The 19,612-nt window shown below is 46.2% G+C and overlaps 1 protein-coding gene across 1 annotated transcript in view; it reads left to right on the top strand.

Moving 5' to 3' along the window:
• The first annotated feature begins 3,594 nt into the window (after nucleotides 1-3,594).
• The window catches only part of LOC106584451 (potassium voltage-gated channel subfamily KQT member 1), a 76,972-nt gene continuing 60,954 nt past the window's right edge, over nucleotides 3,595-19,612 (top strand). Inside the window, exon 1 of the mRNA XM_014169807.3 lies at nucleotides 3,595-4,234. Within this exon, the coding sequence (XP_014025282.3) occupies nucleotides 3,729-4,234 (506 nt within the window). The 5' untranslated portion in view covers nucleotides 3,595-3,728. The remainder of the gene's footprint in view (nucleotides 4,235-19,612) is intronic.

Consider the following 19,612-nt stretch of genomic DNA (forward strand, 5'->3'; position numbering starts at 1 on the left):
TCAGGTGGATAATGTTGAGCACAAGATGACAGGCTCCAGTGTATTTCAACAGCATCCCTGCCGCCGTGCGCGTACTGCCACCAGCTGTTGCTTTTAGCAAGCACAACACTATCCAGTTCGTGACAGACGTAATTCAGAGACAAGCTGCGAAAGGATAGAAACAACGACCGGAGTTGTTTTTTTCTTCTCATTTCTGTATTCTAATGTTCCCTTTTTCCATGGTGTCCACTGTAATTTACGCACAAACACGTCTTACATCTGGGTACCACTTTGAAGGGAAGATAGGCTAACTGAATGTCCTCAGCTGAAAGGTAAGTTCACTTTTAATTTTTTTACATTAAATGAATTTGGGCTATCTGAAATTATTACTTTATTACAATAAAATATGTTAAGAGTTATATCCCTATAGGATATTTGAAATAACTAATAGCTGAAATGGAAACATCCTAATATTCCATGGCAAATATTTCTGTATTTTGTGTTGTCTGGCAGATACCTTTTTTTGAAAGCTCATCCAACACATCTGATCTGTTAGTTTGATGGCTCAAAACATACATTTATAGGTCGGTTGTCAGTGTCAGTTGTCAGGTAAAGAGAAACATATTGACAGATGTGCTCTAATCATCATTGTTACAGTGGCTCAAATAGCTTCTAATTCACCTCCAAGACCATTTTCAACATCCTCTCACAAATGTGTTTTGCATAAACCATGTTTGGTCCTAAATATTTGAATATTCAAAGTAATAAGATGCTACTATAAGGTTAAGAAGATGATATTCCTATATGGAATGATTGATGATGGATTAACTGAAGGTAACTCCTATGCCCAAGGACTCCAATGCCTGACAGAGTTTTTGTGTGTTTGATGGTTGTCCAGCGTAGCAGAGAAACTCAATCTATGGCCTGGTGACAGCAGCAGTGTTTGTAAGAACAGACTGTCATCACATTATCTGCTGTGGAGGACAGACACGTTGGAGGGTTGCTAGCTCCTGTTACGTTCCAACCTCACACCACAAAGACTTGTTTCCGACAGATTTAGTGACCATGATCCGTTCACTTTTCAGACCCAGGTCAATTTCCTTAAGGAAAAGGTTTTGACACCTACTGAATAGTGGCCATGACTTTTATGGTGGATGATGCTGGTCAATAGAGAATAAGAAGGGAAGGGAGAGAGAGGGGGTAGAGGAGCTTGGACATGGACTATGGCCTAAATTCAGTCAATGCTATCAGGGTGGTATTTCACCTGAGGTAAAGCTCTTGTGTGATCCTCTATAAATGTGTTGTAGACCTTGTGTGTGGTGACCTCTGGTCTCTACCATTGGCTAAGGAATCTATCATGCAGGGTGACACACACACACACACACACACACACACACACACACACACACACACACACACACACACACACACACACACACACACACACACACACGTTATCTGTTACCAAGATGGTCTAATGCCTCTCAACTTTGGACCGCTTGACATCTATCATCATTACCAGTTTGAATAAAGTTACCAGTATTGTGTCTGTTGGTTGTGTTGATGTAAACAGATCACATGTGAAAGGAGATAGCTATAATGATGATGCATAGAGATGACACACTTCTCCAAATCCATAGTCACAATGGTAATCCCCTGTCCATCCTCATCCCCTTGCAACATTAATGGACCAGAATCCTCTGTGTGAGCTCTCAGGGCTCAGGCCTTGGATGTGACTTCTACAAGTCGTCAGATTCATATTTTAACTTTGGACAAGAACATAACATTCTGAGATTCTGAGACCTGGAAGTGTTAATGTCTGATTTCCCATTGTAAACAAGTGAGTTATAGCAACGGCACGTATGAAGGATGAATACAAGGTAAGATATGCCATCTCAGGCATAGTCTATCATATCCAAGCTCCTTTACGCTCTGTCTCTCTATCTCCTTCTCTAGCATCATCCACCAGAAAAGGAAAATGCACTAATTACACTGAACAAAAATTAACACAACATGCAACAATTTCAAAGATTTTACTGAATTACAGTTCATATAATAAAATCTGTCAATTGAAATAAATAAATTAGGCCCTAATCTATGGATTTCACATCACTGGGAATACAGATATGCATATGTTGGTCATAGATACCTTTTAAAAAAAGTAGGGGCGTAGATCAGAAAACCAGTCAGTATCTGTTGGGACCACCGTTTACCTCAAGCAGCGTGACACATCACCTTCTCATTGAGTTGATCAGGCTGTTGATTGTTGCCTGTGGAATGTTATCCCACTCCTCTTTAATGGCTGTGCGAAGTTTCTGGATATTGGCGGGAACTGGAACATGCTGTCATACACGTCGATCAAGAGCATCCCAAACTTGTGTACAGATCCTTGTGACATGGGGCTGTGCATTATCATGCTGAAACATGAAGTCGATAAAATGCAATTGTGTTCGTTGTCCGTAGCTTATGCCTGCACATACCATAACCCCACCACCACCATGGGGCACTCTGTTCACATCGTTTAATCAACAAACCGCTCACCCACACGACGCCATACACGCTGTCTGCCATCTTCCCGGTACAGTTGAAATCGGGATTAATCCGTGAAGAGCACACTTCTCGGTTACGACGCCGAACTGCATTTAGGTCAAGACCTTGGTGAGGACGACAGGCATGCAGATGAGCTTCCCTGAGAGTTTCTGACAGTTTGTGCAGAAATTCCTGGTTGTGCAAACCCACAGTTTCATCAGCTGTCTGGGTGGCTGGTCTCAGATGATCCCACAGGTGAAGAAGCCAGATGTGGAGGTCCTGGGCTGGCGTAGTTACACATGGTCTGTGTTTTTGAGGCCGGTTGGACGTGCTGACAAATTCTCTAAAATGACGTTGGAGGCGGATTATGGTAGAGAAATTAACATTCAATGCTCTAGCAACAGCTCTGGTGGATATTCCTGCAGTCAGCATGCCAATTGCACGCTCCCTCAACTTGAGCCATCTGTGGCATTGTGTTGTGTGACAAAACTGCACATTTTAGAGTGGTCTTTTATTGGCCCCAGCACAAGGTGCACCTGTGTAATGATCATGCTGTTTAATCAGCTTCTTGATATGCCACACCTGTCAGGTGGCTAGATTATCTTGGCAAAGGAGAAATGCTCACTAACAGGGATGTAAACAAATTTGTGCACAAAACTTGAGAGAAATAACCTTTTTGTCCCTATGCAACATTTCTGGGATCTTTTCTTTCAGCTCATGAAACAGGACCAAGACTTTACATGTTGCGTTTATATTTTTGTTCAGTATGGTAGGGGTAATACATTTTCCTTAAGGAGACTGACCTGGGGAAACAAGTCCTTGTGGTCGGAGGCTGAAAGGCTGTTCCTGGAGAGCTACATGTTATGGCTGTCAGCTTTTGCTTCAGTGCATGACTAATGATTATTTCATTAGTTGCTGTTTAGGGTTTAAGTGTCGGGCTTGGTCAGAACCAAAGCCTGCAAAGTGCCAACCATCTCAGAGGGTTGGTGACTGGTACTGTACTGTGTTACAGGGGTTCAACTGTCACTGTGATCACCCTGCCCATTAGATCTAACCTATCTGATCTCTTCTCCTCTGCAGTTCTGTAGCCTAACAAAGAGTGCTTTAGCCTCTGGGGTGGACCTGCCTTGTCATTAGCTGTTTATCTCCTCCCACCTGGACCTGTCTGACCTTTAACCCAGCCTCCTGCTCCTTTGAACCGGACTGTTCTCTTTGGCAGTATGAGCGAGAAGCGAGGATGTCCCTTTCAGCTGCTGAACCGTGCGCACAGAGACCACGGTGGTAGTGGTGGTGGAGGATCCAAGACCTTCGGGCCAAATGGTCATGCCACCACCAGCCTTACCAACCCGGGACGGAGCCCCATGGGTGGGAGCCAAGGCATGGGCACCATGGACAGTGACAGGTCCCTGGCCCTGGATGAGGCTGCCACTGCTGCTGCTGACAGTACACACTACTCTCCTGTTTCACTGAAACTGGAGCCCACAGCGGTGAATAATGGATCAGACACTCCCTGCAGCCCGCAGACGGACACAAAGGACCCACCGCTGCAGATCGACGGCCGGCCCCCTGCCCACTGCCCTAACCCTCCTCTCCCTCCAGCCAGCCAGCTGCGCTCCACCATACATTCCCAGAGCCCCTACGTCACCAAGACTAGCATGCAGGGGGATGTCTACAACTTCCTAGAGAGACCCGCTGGATTGAGATGCTTCCTCTACCACTTCTTGGTGTGAGTACCTACAGTACATTTTCATCCTTTGCTGGTCACTTTAACATACATGTAGGCAGCTAAAGGACTACCCACTTGGCACACACTGGTTGAATCAACATTGTTTCCACATCATTTCAATGAAATTACATTGAACCAACGTGGAATAGATGTTGAATTGACGTCTGCGCCCAGTGGGTAGACAGCTTCTCTAGATCAGTGGTTTTCAACCGGTGTGCCTTGAGGAACTCTCAGGTGTGCCGTACATATTTTGCTAATCTTGATTTAAAAAAATGTATCTCACAAATGTGACCTGTGGAGTGTACATGTCATTTTGACCTGGGAGCACCAGTGCCGCTCAGATAATACATTTTACGGTGCATGGTTACATCTGTATCATTGTTTCAAGTCTTTTGTGCTCAGGCTGTTACATTTGAATCATCTGAGGGGGGCGCATCAAGAGCAAAGTAATTTGTATAATTTTACTTCACCTGTGAGAATCATTAGCATATGCAAGTCTGACTAGGCTTAGCTATACTACAGTCTCTGCCATAGATAAAAAACAGAGCATGGCCTTGTGTCCGTGGTTGCACCTTTTACGATGCAGAAAACCTCTCGTCTCTAGCTCAAACTGTTCGAAACTGAAGACATATTTTACCAGAGCTACATTTTTTTCTTTCTGGTGTGGATTGCGGGACGCTCTTAAAGGGGAACACATCAAATTAATCACCATGAGTAAGGAACTATGCAAACTATTAAAATAGTTAAAATAAACACTATTTCATCTATTAAAAGTTTGTCACAGAAAATAGATAATTTGAAGTGTGGTTCAGATGAGATGGAGGTCATTACCACTAAATAAATTAATAAGGACATTTTAGGTGTGCCGCAGAATTTTCTATATCAAGGTGTGTCATGGTTCAAAAAGGTTTGGGAACCACTGCCCTAAAAAACACAAATTCCTAAATATAACATGAAATATATCTTTCTGAATAATATTAACATTTACATTTTCTGCAAAGTTTGAAAGCCACACATTTCTATTTGAACCCACCTCCACATTTGCATAGGGAGTGACGTGTCACATTTTCTGGCCTATCCAGACAAAGGAACAATTTCCTGTGCCTGTGACACTCACAGCTGTGCTTGCAATAGCGCATATGAAACAGTCTTGACATGAAAAAATACTAAATAATTTAATAGAATTGAAACCAGATCCATTTCTCTTGGTCACAGATGGACGAAATCACGTTGTGCTTAAAGCTGAAGTTGTAACGAGTCTGCACACATTTGAATGGTGTCTCTGAGTCGCTCAGTGGATGTTGTCGTCAGTTATATGAAATAGTGCCAATATTGTACTGTCACTAAGTATGATCATATTTGTTTTACAGTTATGACAAAGGTGAAATCTTATAGTAAGTACTTTATAATTTGATCGTTAATATATTTAGAGTGCGTTTCAGTCATTTAAATTCCTATTTCCCCACATTTGTTGAATAGTAAAAAAATAATGTATGATTTTTCATATTTTCGTAATATTTGTACTATGTACTTGAGCTTGTGTCCTCAAGTGAGTGCACCTTAGCAATTTAGAACATTTTTTACCAGAAAGGTGAGTTCCAGACCTTTCTAAAACTAGGCAACTTTACCAGTTATTGTTGATGGCCATCTCATGAAAAAGAATTACGTTTGGGTATGTCTATTTAGGCAGGATCCTAATTGTTGCCCTATCATTCAAGAGATTGGATAATACCGCTTCTACTGTTTATTGACTTAACCTCAAGTTCAACACCCACTGTTTAAAACCTCTACAGGATCGGTGTGTCCCCCGCGGGACGGTTGACCTAACGTGCACGCAGGTAGCCTAGTGGTTAGTGCGTGGGCCAGTAACTGGAAGGTTGCTGGATTGAATCCCCGAGCTGACAAGGTAAAAATCTGTAATTCTGGCCCTGGGCAAGGCAGTTACCCCACTGTTCCCCGGATGCCACTCTGCTCCACTCCTCTCTGCTCCGCTCCATCAGGCCTTCCAGGACACACACGAGAGGAGAAAAAAGAAGGATGTGTAAAGGGCTGTGTACAGCACCCATGACAGGCTAATAGGCCTGCTCTTCATTATGATGACACAGATAGATAGGCAGGCAGAGAGGGAGAAGGGTGAGTGGTTCTATGCCTGGCTGACAGTGTTTCCAGCCCTATCCATCACTCCTCTTGTCTGGCTTCTCAAGACCAGAGCCAGGGACAGGCACTACGTAGTGAGAAGAAACAGACTGAACCCATGCCACGTTATCAGCTCAGAAATGACATCCGCCTCTGGGCCACACACGGACATGGACTCACAGGCACGCACATAATGAATGACAGGTACAAAGACATGCATACACTCTCTGTCTCTGTATCTCTCTCACACACACAAACACACAGATAAATATAGTCTAGTACGGAAGAAATCCCTTGGGCTACCCACAGCGTACTCGGACAGGGTCCATAAATCCCCTGGGCTCTCGAGTGGCGCAGAAGTCTAAGGCACTGCATCTCAGTACGTCTTTGTCCTTTCGTCTTGTCGTGTCCCATGTATGTGTATATATATATATATATATATATATATATATATATATGTGTGTTAGCCAGTGAACTGGCCAACCTCTGGCTAACCGCTGGCTAGCTTCTGTTGTGGATTTCAGATTTGAGGTAAATAATACTTTTTTTTTTAATTGGTGAGGCGGGTTGCAGGAGAGTGTTTTGAGGTTGAGTTTTTAGAAAAAAATATATCTAAAAAGATATGCGAAGAAAAGATGTAAATATATATATATATATATATACTGCTCAAAAAAATAAAGGGAACACTAAAATAACACATCCTAGATCTGAATGAAAGAAATAATCTTATTAAATACTTTGTTCTTTACATAGTTGAATGTGCTGACAACAAAATCACACAAAAATAATCAATGGAAATCCAATTTAGCAACCCATGGAGGTCTGGATTTGGAGTCACACTCAAAATTAAAGTGGAAAACCACACTACAGGTTGATCCAACTTTGATGTAATGTCCTTAAAACAAGTCAAAATGGGGCTCAGTAGTGTGTGTGGCCTCCACGTGCCTGTATGACCTCCCTACAACGCCTGGGCATGCTCCTGATGAGGTGGCGGATGGTCTCCTGAGGGATCTCCTCCCAGACCTGGACTAAAGCATCCGCCAACTCCTGGACAGTCTGTGGTGCAACGTGGCGTTGGTGGATGGAGCGAGACATGATGTCCCAGACGTGCTCAATTGAATTCAGGTCTGGGGAACGGGCGGGCCAGTCCATAGCATCAATGCCTTCCTCTTGCAGGAACTGCTGACACACTCCAGCCACATGAGGTCTAGCATTGTCTTGCATTAGGAGGAACCCAGGGCCAACCGCACCAGCATATGGTCTCACAAGGGGTCTGAGGATCTCATCTCGGTACCTAATGGCAGTCAGGCTACCTCTGGCGAGCACATGGAGGGCTGTGCAGCCCCCCAAAGAAATTCACCCTACACCATGACTGACCCACCGCCAAACCGGTCATGCTGGAGGATGTTGCAGGCAGCAGAACGCTCTCCACGGCGTCTCCAGACTGTCACGTCTGTCACATGTGCTCAGTGTGAACCTGCTTTCATCTGTGAAGAGCACAGGGCGCCAGTGGCGAATTTGCCAATCTTGGTGTTCTCTGGCAAATGCCAAACGTCCTGCACGGTGTTGGGCTGTAAGCACAACCCCCACCTGTGGACGTCGGGCCCTCATACCACCCTCATGGAGTCTGTTTCTGACCGTTTGAGCAGAGACATGCACATTTGTGGCCTGCTGGAGGTCATTTTGCAGGCCACTGGCAGTGCTCCTCCTTGCACAAAGGCGGAGGTAGCGGTCCTGCTGCTGGGTTGTTGCCCTCCTACGGCCTCCTCCACGTCTCCTGATGTACTGGCCTGTCTCCTGGTAGCGCCTCCATGCTCTGGACACTACGCTGACAGACACAGCAAACCTTCTTGCCACAGTTCGCATTGATGTGTCATCCTGGATGAGCTGCACTACCTAAGCCACTTGTGTGGGTTGTAGACTCTGTCTCATGCTACCACTAGAGTGAAAGCACCGCCAGCATTCAAAAGTGACCAAAACATCAGCCAGGAAGCATAGGAACTGAGAAGTGGTCTGTGGTCCCCACCTGCAGAACCACTCCTTTATTGTGGGTGTCTTGCTAATTGCCTATAATTTCCACCTGTTGTCTATTCCATTTGCACAACAGCATGTGAAATTTATTGTCAATCAGTGTTGCTTCCTAAGTGGACAGTTTGATTTCACAGAAGTGTGATTGACTTGGAGTTACATTCTGTTGTTTAAGTGTTCCCTTTATTTTTTTGAGCAGTATGTATATATATATATATTATCAATGAACCTACCAGGTACCACCCCAAAGCCGTAAACACGGGCACCCTCATAGATATCATCCTAACCAATTTGCCCTCTAAATACACCTCTGCTGTTTTCAACCAAGATCTCAGTGATCACTGCCTCATTGCCTGCATCCGTAATGGGTCAGCGGTCAAACGACCTCCACTCATCACTGTCAAACGCTCCCTGAAACATTTCAGCGAGCAAGCCTTTCTAATCGACCTGGCACGGGTATCCTGGAAGGATATTGACCTCATCCCGTCAGTAGAGGATGCCTGGTTATTTTTTAAATGCCTTCCTCACCATCTTAAATAAGCATGCCCCATTCAAGAAATTTAGAACCAGGAACAGATTCAGGTTCTCTCAAGACCTGACTGCCCTTAACCAACACAAAAACATCCTGTGGCGTTCTGCATTAGCATCGAACAGCCCCCGTGATATGCAACTTTTCAGGGAAGTTAGAAACCAATATACACAGTCAGTTAGAAAAGCCAAGTCTAGCTTTTTCAAGCAGAAATTTGCTTCCTGCAACACAAACTCAAAAAAGTTCTGGGACACTGTAAAGTCCATGGAGAATAAAAACACCTCCTCCCAGCTGCCCACTGCACTGAGGATAGGAAACTCTGTCACCTCCGATAAATCCACTATAATTGAGAATTTCAATAAGCATTTTTCTACGGCTGGCCATGCTTTCCACCTGGCTACCCCTACAGGGGTCAACAGCACTGCACCCACCACAGCTACTCGCCCAAGCCTTCCCCATTTCTCCTTCTCCCAAATCCAGTCAGCTGATGTTCTGAAAGAGCTGCAAAATCTGGACCCCTACAAATCAGCCGGGCTAGACAATCTGGACCCTTTCTTTCTAAAATTATCTGCCGAAATTATTGCAACCCCTATTACTAGCCTGTTCAACCTCTCTTTCGTGTCGTCTGAGATTCCAAAAGATTGGAAAGCAGCTGCTGACACTCTTGACCCAAACTGCTACATACCTATATCTATCCTACCCTGCCTTTCTAAGGTCTTTGAAAGCCAAGTCAAGAAATAGATTACCGACCATTTTGAATCCCACCGCACCTTCTCCGCTATGCAATCTGGTTTCAGAGCTGGTCATGGGTGCACCTCAGCCACGCTCAAGGTCCTAAACGATATCGTAACCGCCATCGATAAGAAACAATACTGTGCTGCCGTATTCATTGACCTGGCCAAGGCTTTCGACTCTGTCAATCACCATATCCTCATCGGCAGACTCAATAGCCTTGGTTTCTCAAACGATTGCCTCGCCGTGTTCACCAACTACTTCTCTGATAGAGTTCAACGTGTCAAATCGGATGGCCTGTTGTCCGGGCCTCTGGTAGTCTCTATGGGGGTGCCACAGGGTTCAATTCTTGGGCCAACTCTTTTCTCTGAATACATCAATGATGTCGCTCTTGCTGCTGGTGAGTCTCTGATCCACCTCTACGCAGACGATACCATTCTGTGTACTTCTGGCCCTTCTTTGGACACTGTGTTAACAACCCTCCAGACGAGCTTCAACGCCATACAACTCTCCTTCCGTGGCCTCCAACTGCTCTTAAATACAAGTAAAACTAAATGCATGCTCTTCAACCGATCGATGCCCGCACCTGCCCGCCCGTCCAGCATCACTACTCTGGATGGTTCTGACTTAGAATATGTGGACAACTACAAATACCTAGGTGTCTGGTTAGACTGTAAGCTCTCCTTCCAGACTCACATCAAACATCTCCAATCCAAAATTAAATCTTATTTCGTAACAAAGCATCCTTCACTCATGCTGCCAAACATACCCTCGTAAAACTGACCATCCTACCGATCCTCGACTTCGGCGATGTCATTTACAAAATAGCTTCCAATACCCTTCTCAATAAACTGGATGCAGTCTATCACAGTGCCATCCGTTTTGTCACCAAAGCCCCATATACTACCCACCACTGCGACCTGTACGCTCTCGTTGGCTGGCCCTCGCTTCATACTCGTCGCCAAACCCACTGGCTCCAGGTTATCTACAAGACCCTGCTAGGTAAAGTTCCCCCTTATCTCAGCTCGCTGGTCACCATAGCAGCACCCACCTGTAGCACGCGCGCCAGCAGGTATATATTTCTGGTCACCCCCAAAGCCAATTCCTCCTTTGGCCGTCTTTCCTTCCAGTTCTCTGCTGCCAATGACTGGAACGAACTCGAAAAATCTCTGAAACTCGAAACACTTATCTCCTTCACTAGCTTTAAGCACCAGCTGTCAGAGCAGCTCACAGATCACTGCACCTGTACATAGCCCATCTATAATTTAGCCCAAACTACTACCTCTTCCCCTACTGTATTTATTTATTTATTTTGCTCCTTTGCACCCCATTATTTCTATTTCTACTTTGCACTTTCTTCCACTACAAATCTACCATTCCAGTGTTTTACTTGCTATATTGTATTTACTTTGCCACCATGGCCTTTTTTGCCGTTACCTCCCTTATCTCACCTCATTTGCTCACATTGTATATAGACTTCTTTTTCTACTGTATTATTGACTGTATGTTTGTTTTACTCCATGTGTAACTCTGTGTTGTTGTATGTGTCGAACTGCTTTGCTTTATCTTGGCCAGGTCGCAATTGTAAATGAGAACTTGTTCTCAACTTGCCTACCTGGTTAAATAAAGGTGAAATTATATATCTTTTTTTAAAGTGCAAGGAGCGTCACTACAGTCCCTGGTTTGAATCCAGGCTGAATCACATCCGACCGTGATTGGGAGTCCCATAGGGTGGAGCACACTTGTCCCAGCGTCGTTCGGGTTTGGCCGGGGTAGGCCGTCATTGTAAATAAGAATTTGCTCTTAACTGACTTGCCTAGATAAATAAAAAGAATAAAGAGTCTTATGCAGTGCTGTCAGCAGGCACTGCAGGCTCACCAGAGAACAGACACTCTGGATCTCTGACGAACATGTCTTGTGCAGTACCCAGTAGATTTGAATCTTTTATATAACATTATCTAACACAGGGGATAAGGCATGTGTTACCTCAGCCTCACTCAGCCCCTCAGACAACAGGCTCCTTTGATCCATGGCTTGCCAAGCCTCTCACTTTCCTCAATGGCAGTGGACTGACTTAGACCCCAACAGGGAAATGCAATCAGTGGTAGAAAAAGTACCCAACTGTCATACTTGAGTAAAAGTAAAGATACCTTAATAGAAAATGACTCAAGTAAAAGTAAATATACTTAGGCATCAAAAGTAAATGTAATTGCAAAAATATACTTAAGAATCAGAAGTAAAAGTGTAAATCATTTCAAATTGCTTATATTAAGCAAACCTGACAGCACAATTTTGTGTTTTTATTTTAATTTACAGATAGCCAGGGGCACACTACAACATGCAAACATCCTTTACAAATTAAACATTTGTGTTTAATGAGTCCGCCAGATCAGAGGCAGGGGATGCCCAGGGATGTTCTCTTGATAAGTGTGTGAATTGGGCCATTTTCCTGTCCTGCTAAGCATTCAAAATGTAACGAGTACTTTTGCGTTACAGTGAAAATGAATGGAGTAAAAAAAGTACATTATTTTCTTTAGGAATGTAGTGAAGTAAAAGTAAAGTACTCAAAAATATGAATAGTAAAGTAAAGTACAGATACTGCAACAAATGACTTTAGTATTTTTTAAATATTTTTACTTAAGTACTTTACACCACTGAATGCAGTTTACTGACTAAAGTCAGACCGCTTTACTGATTTTTATATTCTGTTAATATTCCACCTTACACAGCTGATACAACCACACACAGCTGATTATAGTTTTTTTACCTATGAGGTTGGCTGGCTGTGAACTGTGATGCTGCTTATCTCTGATGATCTTTCCATCTATTCATCTTCAGCTACATAACTAAGCGAGGAGGATTCTTCTGTTGCTGTGGACGCTGAGGTATCCTGCCTAACCCATGGTGGATGGGTGAGGGCCTGTCAGAGCAGGCTGCTGGACAGATGTTATGATCAGAATAGGAATACACTATTTCATAGTCAGCTTGCAGGTTTGAACCTGAGGACTGTTAGGAAAAACACACACAGGCACTCTGTAGAACATTGTTTCAGTTCAGTAATAGGGTATTTCTATAAACTAGGGTAGCAGTGAGGATTTCCTACACTGGACAACTTGTTACAGCTGTTGATAAGTAATTGATAGTAATCTGCAAAAAAATGTAATGTCATTACATTTAGGTATAAGAGGGGATCATAGCTACTATATATTCAGTACAATTCATGAGTTGATTTAAAACCTGGATCGTCTCAGACCAGCCACCCAGACAGCTGATGAAACTGTGGGTTTGCACAACCAAAGAATTTCTGAAACTGGCTCATCTGCGTGTTCGTTGTCTGCGTGTTCGTCGTCCTCGCCAGGGTCTTGACCTGACTGCAGTTCGGTGTCGTAACCAAAGACCTTGAAGCTCTCAAACCATTCTACTACAGCCCCATTGATGTGAATGGAGGCGTGCTCAGCCCTGCATTTCCTGTAGTTGTCACTGATTTAGAGAGGAGTAGGCAGGAGGCAGTCGCAGGTTTAGAACTACTGAATTTATTTAAGCACCATAGATTAAAACGGAACGAAACCCAAACGCTGTGGTGCTCAAAAAGTAAATCTCCATAAACAAAAAGGCATTTTGTGGCGCGATGGGTAACGATGCTTCGTGGGTGTCAGTTGTTGATGTGTGCAGAGGGTCCCTGGTTCGAGCCCAGGTTGGGGCGAGGAGAGGGACGGAAGCTATACTGATACATGGAGAGATACATGAATGCCTGAGGAGATATACATGAAATGAGGGTGAAATGAGGGTGAGATACGGTAATTGACGGGAGCTGTAATCTGTACGTCACCTCATTGACTCTCCTCAGGACTTTGAGCGGCCCCACAAACTGGGGGCTCAGCTTCCAGCAGGGCAGGCGGAGTGGCAGGTCTTTCGTTGAAAGCCAGACCCTATCAACAGGGTGAAAGACCGGGGCCACACTGCTGTGACGATCGGCCAGTGCCTTCTGCCAGAAGACGTTGTGTTGGAGATGGGTATGCGCGGTGTTCATACCTCCTCGGCGCGCCGAAACCAATCGTCCACTGCAGGAGCCTCGATCTGACTCCGGTGCCAGGGCCAGGTGATAGCCTAGAACACACTGAAAGGGTGTGAGGTTAGTGGAGGAGTGACAGAGGGAGTTTTGTGCATATTCTGCCCAAGGCAGAAATGCAGCCCACTCCCCCGGCCGGTCCTGACAGTAACAACGAAGGTACCTACCCGGTTCCTGATTTACTCTTTCCACCTGCCCATTTTATTTGGGACAGTACCTGGAGGTGAGGCTGACCGTGATCCCCAGTCGTTCCATGAAGGCCTTCCAGACACGGGTGAACTGAGGCCCACGTTCAGACACGATGTCCTCCGGGATCCCGTAGTGCCGGAAGACGTGAGAGAAGAGAGCCTCTGCGGTCTGCAGGGCCGTAGGGAGACCAGGCAGAGGAATCAAATGACAGGCTTTGGAAAACCAGTCCACAACGACCAGGATGGTGGTGTGCCCCTCCGAGGGGGGAAGGTCTGTGACAAAGTCCACGGACCAGGGTCATTGTGGAACCGGCAGTAATTGGAGTTTGCAATAGGGGAGGTGTCTAGGTGTCTGCTCTATTTGCAGGTGGAGCAGGAAGAGACGTAAACCTGGACGTCCCAGGCCAAGGTGGGCCACCAGTACTTGGCGGAGAGACAGGCGATGTGTCCAGGTGAGTAGACGGTCCCGCACATCGGAGGGCACGTAGATACGCCCCTCAGGACAGTGGGCAGGTGAGGGCTCCTGTCACAGGGCTCGACGGATGTCCGCATCAACATTCCACACGACAGGAGCCACGATGCGGGACAGGAGAATAATGGGTGTCACTTTCTCCCTCCGATCCTCTGTGACATGCACCCGGGACAACGCATCGGCTTTAACGTTCTTTGATCCCGGCTAGTAGGAGAGGGTAAAGTCAAACATAGTGAAGAATAGGGCCCACCTGGCATGACGTGGGTTCAGCCTCTTTGCTGCTCGAATGTACTCCAAGTTGCTGTGGTCCGTCCAGACAATGAATGGGTGTTTAGCATCCTCCAGCCAGTGCCACCATGCTTTCAGCGCCTTCTTGACGGCCAACAACTCATGATCCCCCACGTCGTAATTCCGCTCTGCGGGGGACAGCTTCCATAGGTAGAAGGCGCATGGATGGAGTTTAGGCTGTTATCCAGTGCGTTGGAAGAGAACAGCCCCTACTCCAACCTCGGAGGCGTCCACCTCCACGATGAAGGGCAGAGAGGGGTCAGTGTGAGCCAGAACAGGTGCATTAGTAAAATGTTCCTTGAGTGCACGGAGGCTTCGTTGGCCTCCCCAGTCCAACGCAGCTGTCGAGGACCTCCCTTCAGGAGGGAGGTGAGATGGGCCACCACTGTGCTGAAACCCCCTTTGAAGCGCCTGAAATAGTTGGCAAAACCAAGGAAGCACTGCACCGCTTTGATGTTGGATGGAACAGGCTGCACGGTACTGCACTGACCCTCTGCTCTTCCATCTCTTCTCCAGCGGTAGATATCCGATAGCCCAGGAAGCCTGCTGAAAGAAAAGGCTCTTCTCTGCCTTGGCGTACAGGTGATGCCCCATCAGCCTCTCCAAAACGGACCTGACATGAGAGACATATTGCTCGCGTGTATTGGAGTACACCACTACACAATGATCCAACATTTCTAAACACCTCATTAATGATTGATTAAAACAGAGGGTGCATTTGTCAGGACGTAGGGCATTATCCTGTATTCGTAGTGCCCGGTGCTGGTGCTGAAGGCAGTCTTCCATTCATCCCCCTCTCTGATGCGCACCAGGTTGTAGGCACTGTTTAAATCCAAGTTAGTAAAGTACTTTGCACCATGCATCTGTTCGATCACAGTGGGTATGAGAGGCAGAGTATAACTGAATTTAGCAGTAGTCTTATTCAGTGTCCTGTAATCGATACAGGGGTGGAGACCTCCCTCCTTCTTCATGAAAAAGAACGCCTCCTGGGTGTGTGCCTCCTGGACGTAGGCCTCCATGGCTTCGGTCTCTGCATGCGAGAGAGGGTAGATGTGCCCCTGAGGGAGGGTAGAACCAGACAGTAGGTTGATAGTGCAGGGCAAGCACGTGGCACGGGCAGACACGTGGCACGGGTCTTCAAAAAGGCCACCTGTAGGTTCCGGTACTCCTCCAGGATAGGACGTGGGTGGCCTGGTCTGGTCTGGACTTTCCACGGAGGTGGCACAGATTGACACAGAGAGACACCTCCCCTGACACTCCTGCGACCAACCCAACAACCCCCTCTCTGTCTACAATATACTGGGGTTATGCAACAGTAGCCAGGGGAAACCTAAAACTACGGGGTGTGCAGGAGAGTCTAAGATGAGTAAAGTGATGCGTTCATGGTGGTTGTGAGTAACTGTGAGTGAAATGGGAATCGTGGTCTGGAGCACCAGTCCTGTTCCTAGGGGACAGTTCTCTAGGGCAAGGATTAGGATAGGGGGTTGTAAAGGGACTAGAGGAATGCGTAATGATAGGCCACTGACTGGTCTAGGAAATTGCCTGCAGCACCTGAGTCCCCTAGGGCAGGACTCAGTGGGGGACCAGGATTGTCAGGGAAGGTGACAAGGAGGAGGACGGGTTGGGTGGACAGAGAGGAGCAAGGCATGTCCATGCCTACCTGGGAAGATGCAGGAGCGCTCCTTGGCCTGTCGCTTCCTCGCCTGGTTCTCCTTCTGGGACAGGTGTTCCAGGGGTGGTCCGACTCCCCGCAGTAGGAGCAGAGACCCTGTTGAAGTTCCTCGGGGGGAAGGTGCGTCGTGCCCACCTCCATGGGCTCAGTCTGGCTGGAGGTTCCTGGGAGAGACCTGAACCCCCGGGATGGGCAACGACGGGCACGCAGGAGTTTATCCAGGCGGTTGGCCGTGCCAATGAGCTGGTCCAGAGTGAGGTCCTCATCGTGACAGGCCAGCTCGGTCTGGACGTCCGCCTGTAGCCCGCTGCGGAAACTGTCAACAGGGCCTGGTTGTTCCAGCCAGTGGACGCAGCCACCGTCTGGAAATCGAGAGCGTACTCTGACGCTGGCCTGGACCCCTGGCGTAGACGGAGGAGACGCTCACCTCCCTCTCAGCCTTCTGTAGGATGGTCGAGGACGGCACGGAGAAGTTGGGTGAAGCGCTCATAGGACTGCACTTCTGGACCGTCCCTCTCCCAGATGGCATGCGCCCACTCCAGAGCCCCGCCTGTCAGCACCGAGATCACCAAGGCCACCTTGTCCATCTCGGAGGCCGTCTCTGCATGACGGGTCAGGTGGAGGTCACACTGCAGGAGAAATCGCCTACAGTGAGCTGGGGTGCCATCAAACGGCTCCGGCAGGGGCATGTGGACGTTGCTGATCGGACCGGGTGATGTAGATGGTGTGGGGTGGCTGGAACGACCGCAGGGAGCTAGGAAGGTGGTGGTGTAGCCTTCAGTTGGCGTACGGCCTGGAGCACCTCGTCCATGGCAGTCCAGAGGGGCTCCAGGCACGAGTCGTGGTGGTGGAGCTTCACTCCTAAAGCGGAGAGGTTGGGATGTCCTGCTGCTTCCTGTTTTCTTGGGTCGGTCCTTCTGTCACTGGTGTAGGGAGGAGTAGGCAGGAGGCAGTCGCAGGTTTAGAACTACTGGATTTATTTAAACACCATAGATCAAAGCGGGACGAAACCCAAACGCTGTTGTGCTCAGAATATATCTTCATAAACAAAAAGGCACAGGGTGAACCCAAAGTGCAAAGTATAAAGTACTCAGGAAATAGTCAGAGAGATTCCTCTCAGGAAAACAAGTAACATTTTACAATGACCGACAAAGACAAATGGCAGAGGGAGTATATATACAGTGATAGAGGAGATTGGAATCAGGTGTGTGTAATGATGACGAGACAAGTCCGGGGTTGATGAGTGAAGGGCGTTTGCCAGGAGTAGGTTTGGCAGCAGCTAGAAGGCCGGCAACGCCCAAAGTGCTGAACAGGAGGGGGAGCCAAAGCGAAGGCTGGTGTGACAGTAGTTCACGATAAGGGAGAGGTTGTTGTTCTGGCACCACACTGCCAAGTCTTTGACCTCCTCCCTATAGGCTGTCTCATCGTCGTCGCTGATCAGGCCTACCACCGTCGTGTTGTCGTAAAACTTAATGATGGTGTTGGAGTCGAGTGCGGCCACGCAGTTGTGGGTGAACAGGGAGTACAGGAGGGGACTGAGCACGCACTATTGAGGGGCCCCCGTGTTGAGAATCAATGTGGCAGGTGTGTTGTTGCCTACCCTCACCACATGGGGCGGCCCGTCAGGAAGTCCAAGATCCAGTTGTAGAAGGAGGTGTTCAGTCCCAGGGTCCATAGCTTAGCAATGAGCTTGGAGGGCACTATGGCATTGAACGCTGTGCTTTAATGAAAAGCATTCTCACATAGGTGTTGCTTTTGTCCAGGTGGGAAAGGGCAATGTGGAGTGCAATAGAGATTGTGTCATCTGTGGATCTGTTGAGGCGGTATGCAAATTAAAGTGGGTCCAGGGTTTCTGGGATGATGGTTTTGATGTGAGCCTTTCAAAGCATTCCATGGCTACAAATGTGAGTGCTATGGGGTGGTAGTCATTTAGCCAGGTTACCTAGGTGTTCTTAGGAACAGGGACTATGGTGGTTTGCTTGATACATGTAGGTATTACGGACTGGGTCAGAGAGAGGTTGAAAATGTCAGTGAAGACACTTGCCAGCTGACCTAGCATTATCTTATTGTATCTCAGTATCTTTCCAGTTACATAAGCTGATTCATAATTTGACACTTTGATTAAGAAATCCTCATTTGGAAAAAGCTGTAATTTATTAGGGAGATAGCCATTGATGGATGTCCCTAATAATCTATTTCTCAAATGCATTTATTACTAGGGCTGTGACGGTCTTGGAATTTGAGGTTGTACACGGTCACCGACATAACCGTTCAATAAAGGGGAGGTCACAATTCTGTTTTTACACTTGTTTACATGGATATTTGAAACAAGCCATTACACTTCATTATTATCATGGCATTTCATTATTATTATTATTTAGGTTACTACTTATAAATATTTATCAACAAATGAAGAAATGCCAGGTTGGAGAGGATCTCTCCCATATACGTATTGACACATTAACGGAGTCAAAATAAATATATATTTCTACCTTGTCTTTGTCTTTTGTCTTTTCTGCGTAATAAAAAAAAATACAGATCCTATTTCAAAGCACAAAACCATTCGAATGAAGTCTGATGGGTTTTCACCCATTTTTCCTGAAAAATGTGCAAATCTTCACAAACCCTGCTGCTGCGGTCATTCAATGGCAGTGGCATTGGCATTATGTTCATCAAAGAGAGGACTCCGTAATGAGAGAAGTAACGTAGCCTAAGCTACTGAAAATAGTCATTTTACAAGATTATATCATGACCGGAACATTTGATTCTTATTAAAGACAGGCTACTTTAGGAAACTTTCTGAATGATTTCTTGATTTTTAAACAACTAATTGTTCAATTAGTTTATTTTTTTTTAGCACAATGCGCACATTGCACAGTTTCTCTAGAGATAAATCAGACCCAGCCTGATGCTTTGCCCAGGTATCTCTACCTGAAAATACATGATCTAAATGATTGATATTTGGTGTTCAGCAGTCATAAAAGTATGTCTTATTTACTTTGAAGAAATACAAAATAGTTATTTTGTCAGACAGCATAGGCAGCAGCCCTATAGAGATGAGATGATGACTTGGAATGAAATAATAAAGCCATCAGATAAAACAAATGTAATATAGGCTACACAACAACTGCAATATTTTATTAAAGTAAAGAAATGTGAATACATGATGGTTAATAAGTGATAAGCAGTAATGGGCAGTCACTACCATCACAGGACCTTTATCAATTGTTTTATTCTCTGTTGCATAGTGCATTTAATGTTTAA

This window comes from Salmo salar, chromosome 23 (assembly GCF_965601325.2).
Source record: "Salmo salar chromosome 23, fSalSal1, whole genome shotgun sequence".
Taxonomy (NCBI): Eukaryota; Metazoa; Chordata; class Actinopteri; order Salmoniformes; family Salmonidae; genus Salmo; species Salmo salar.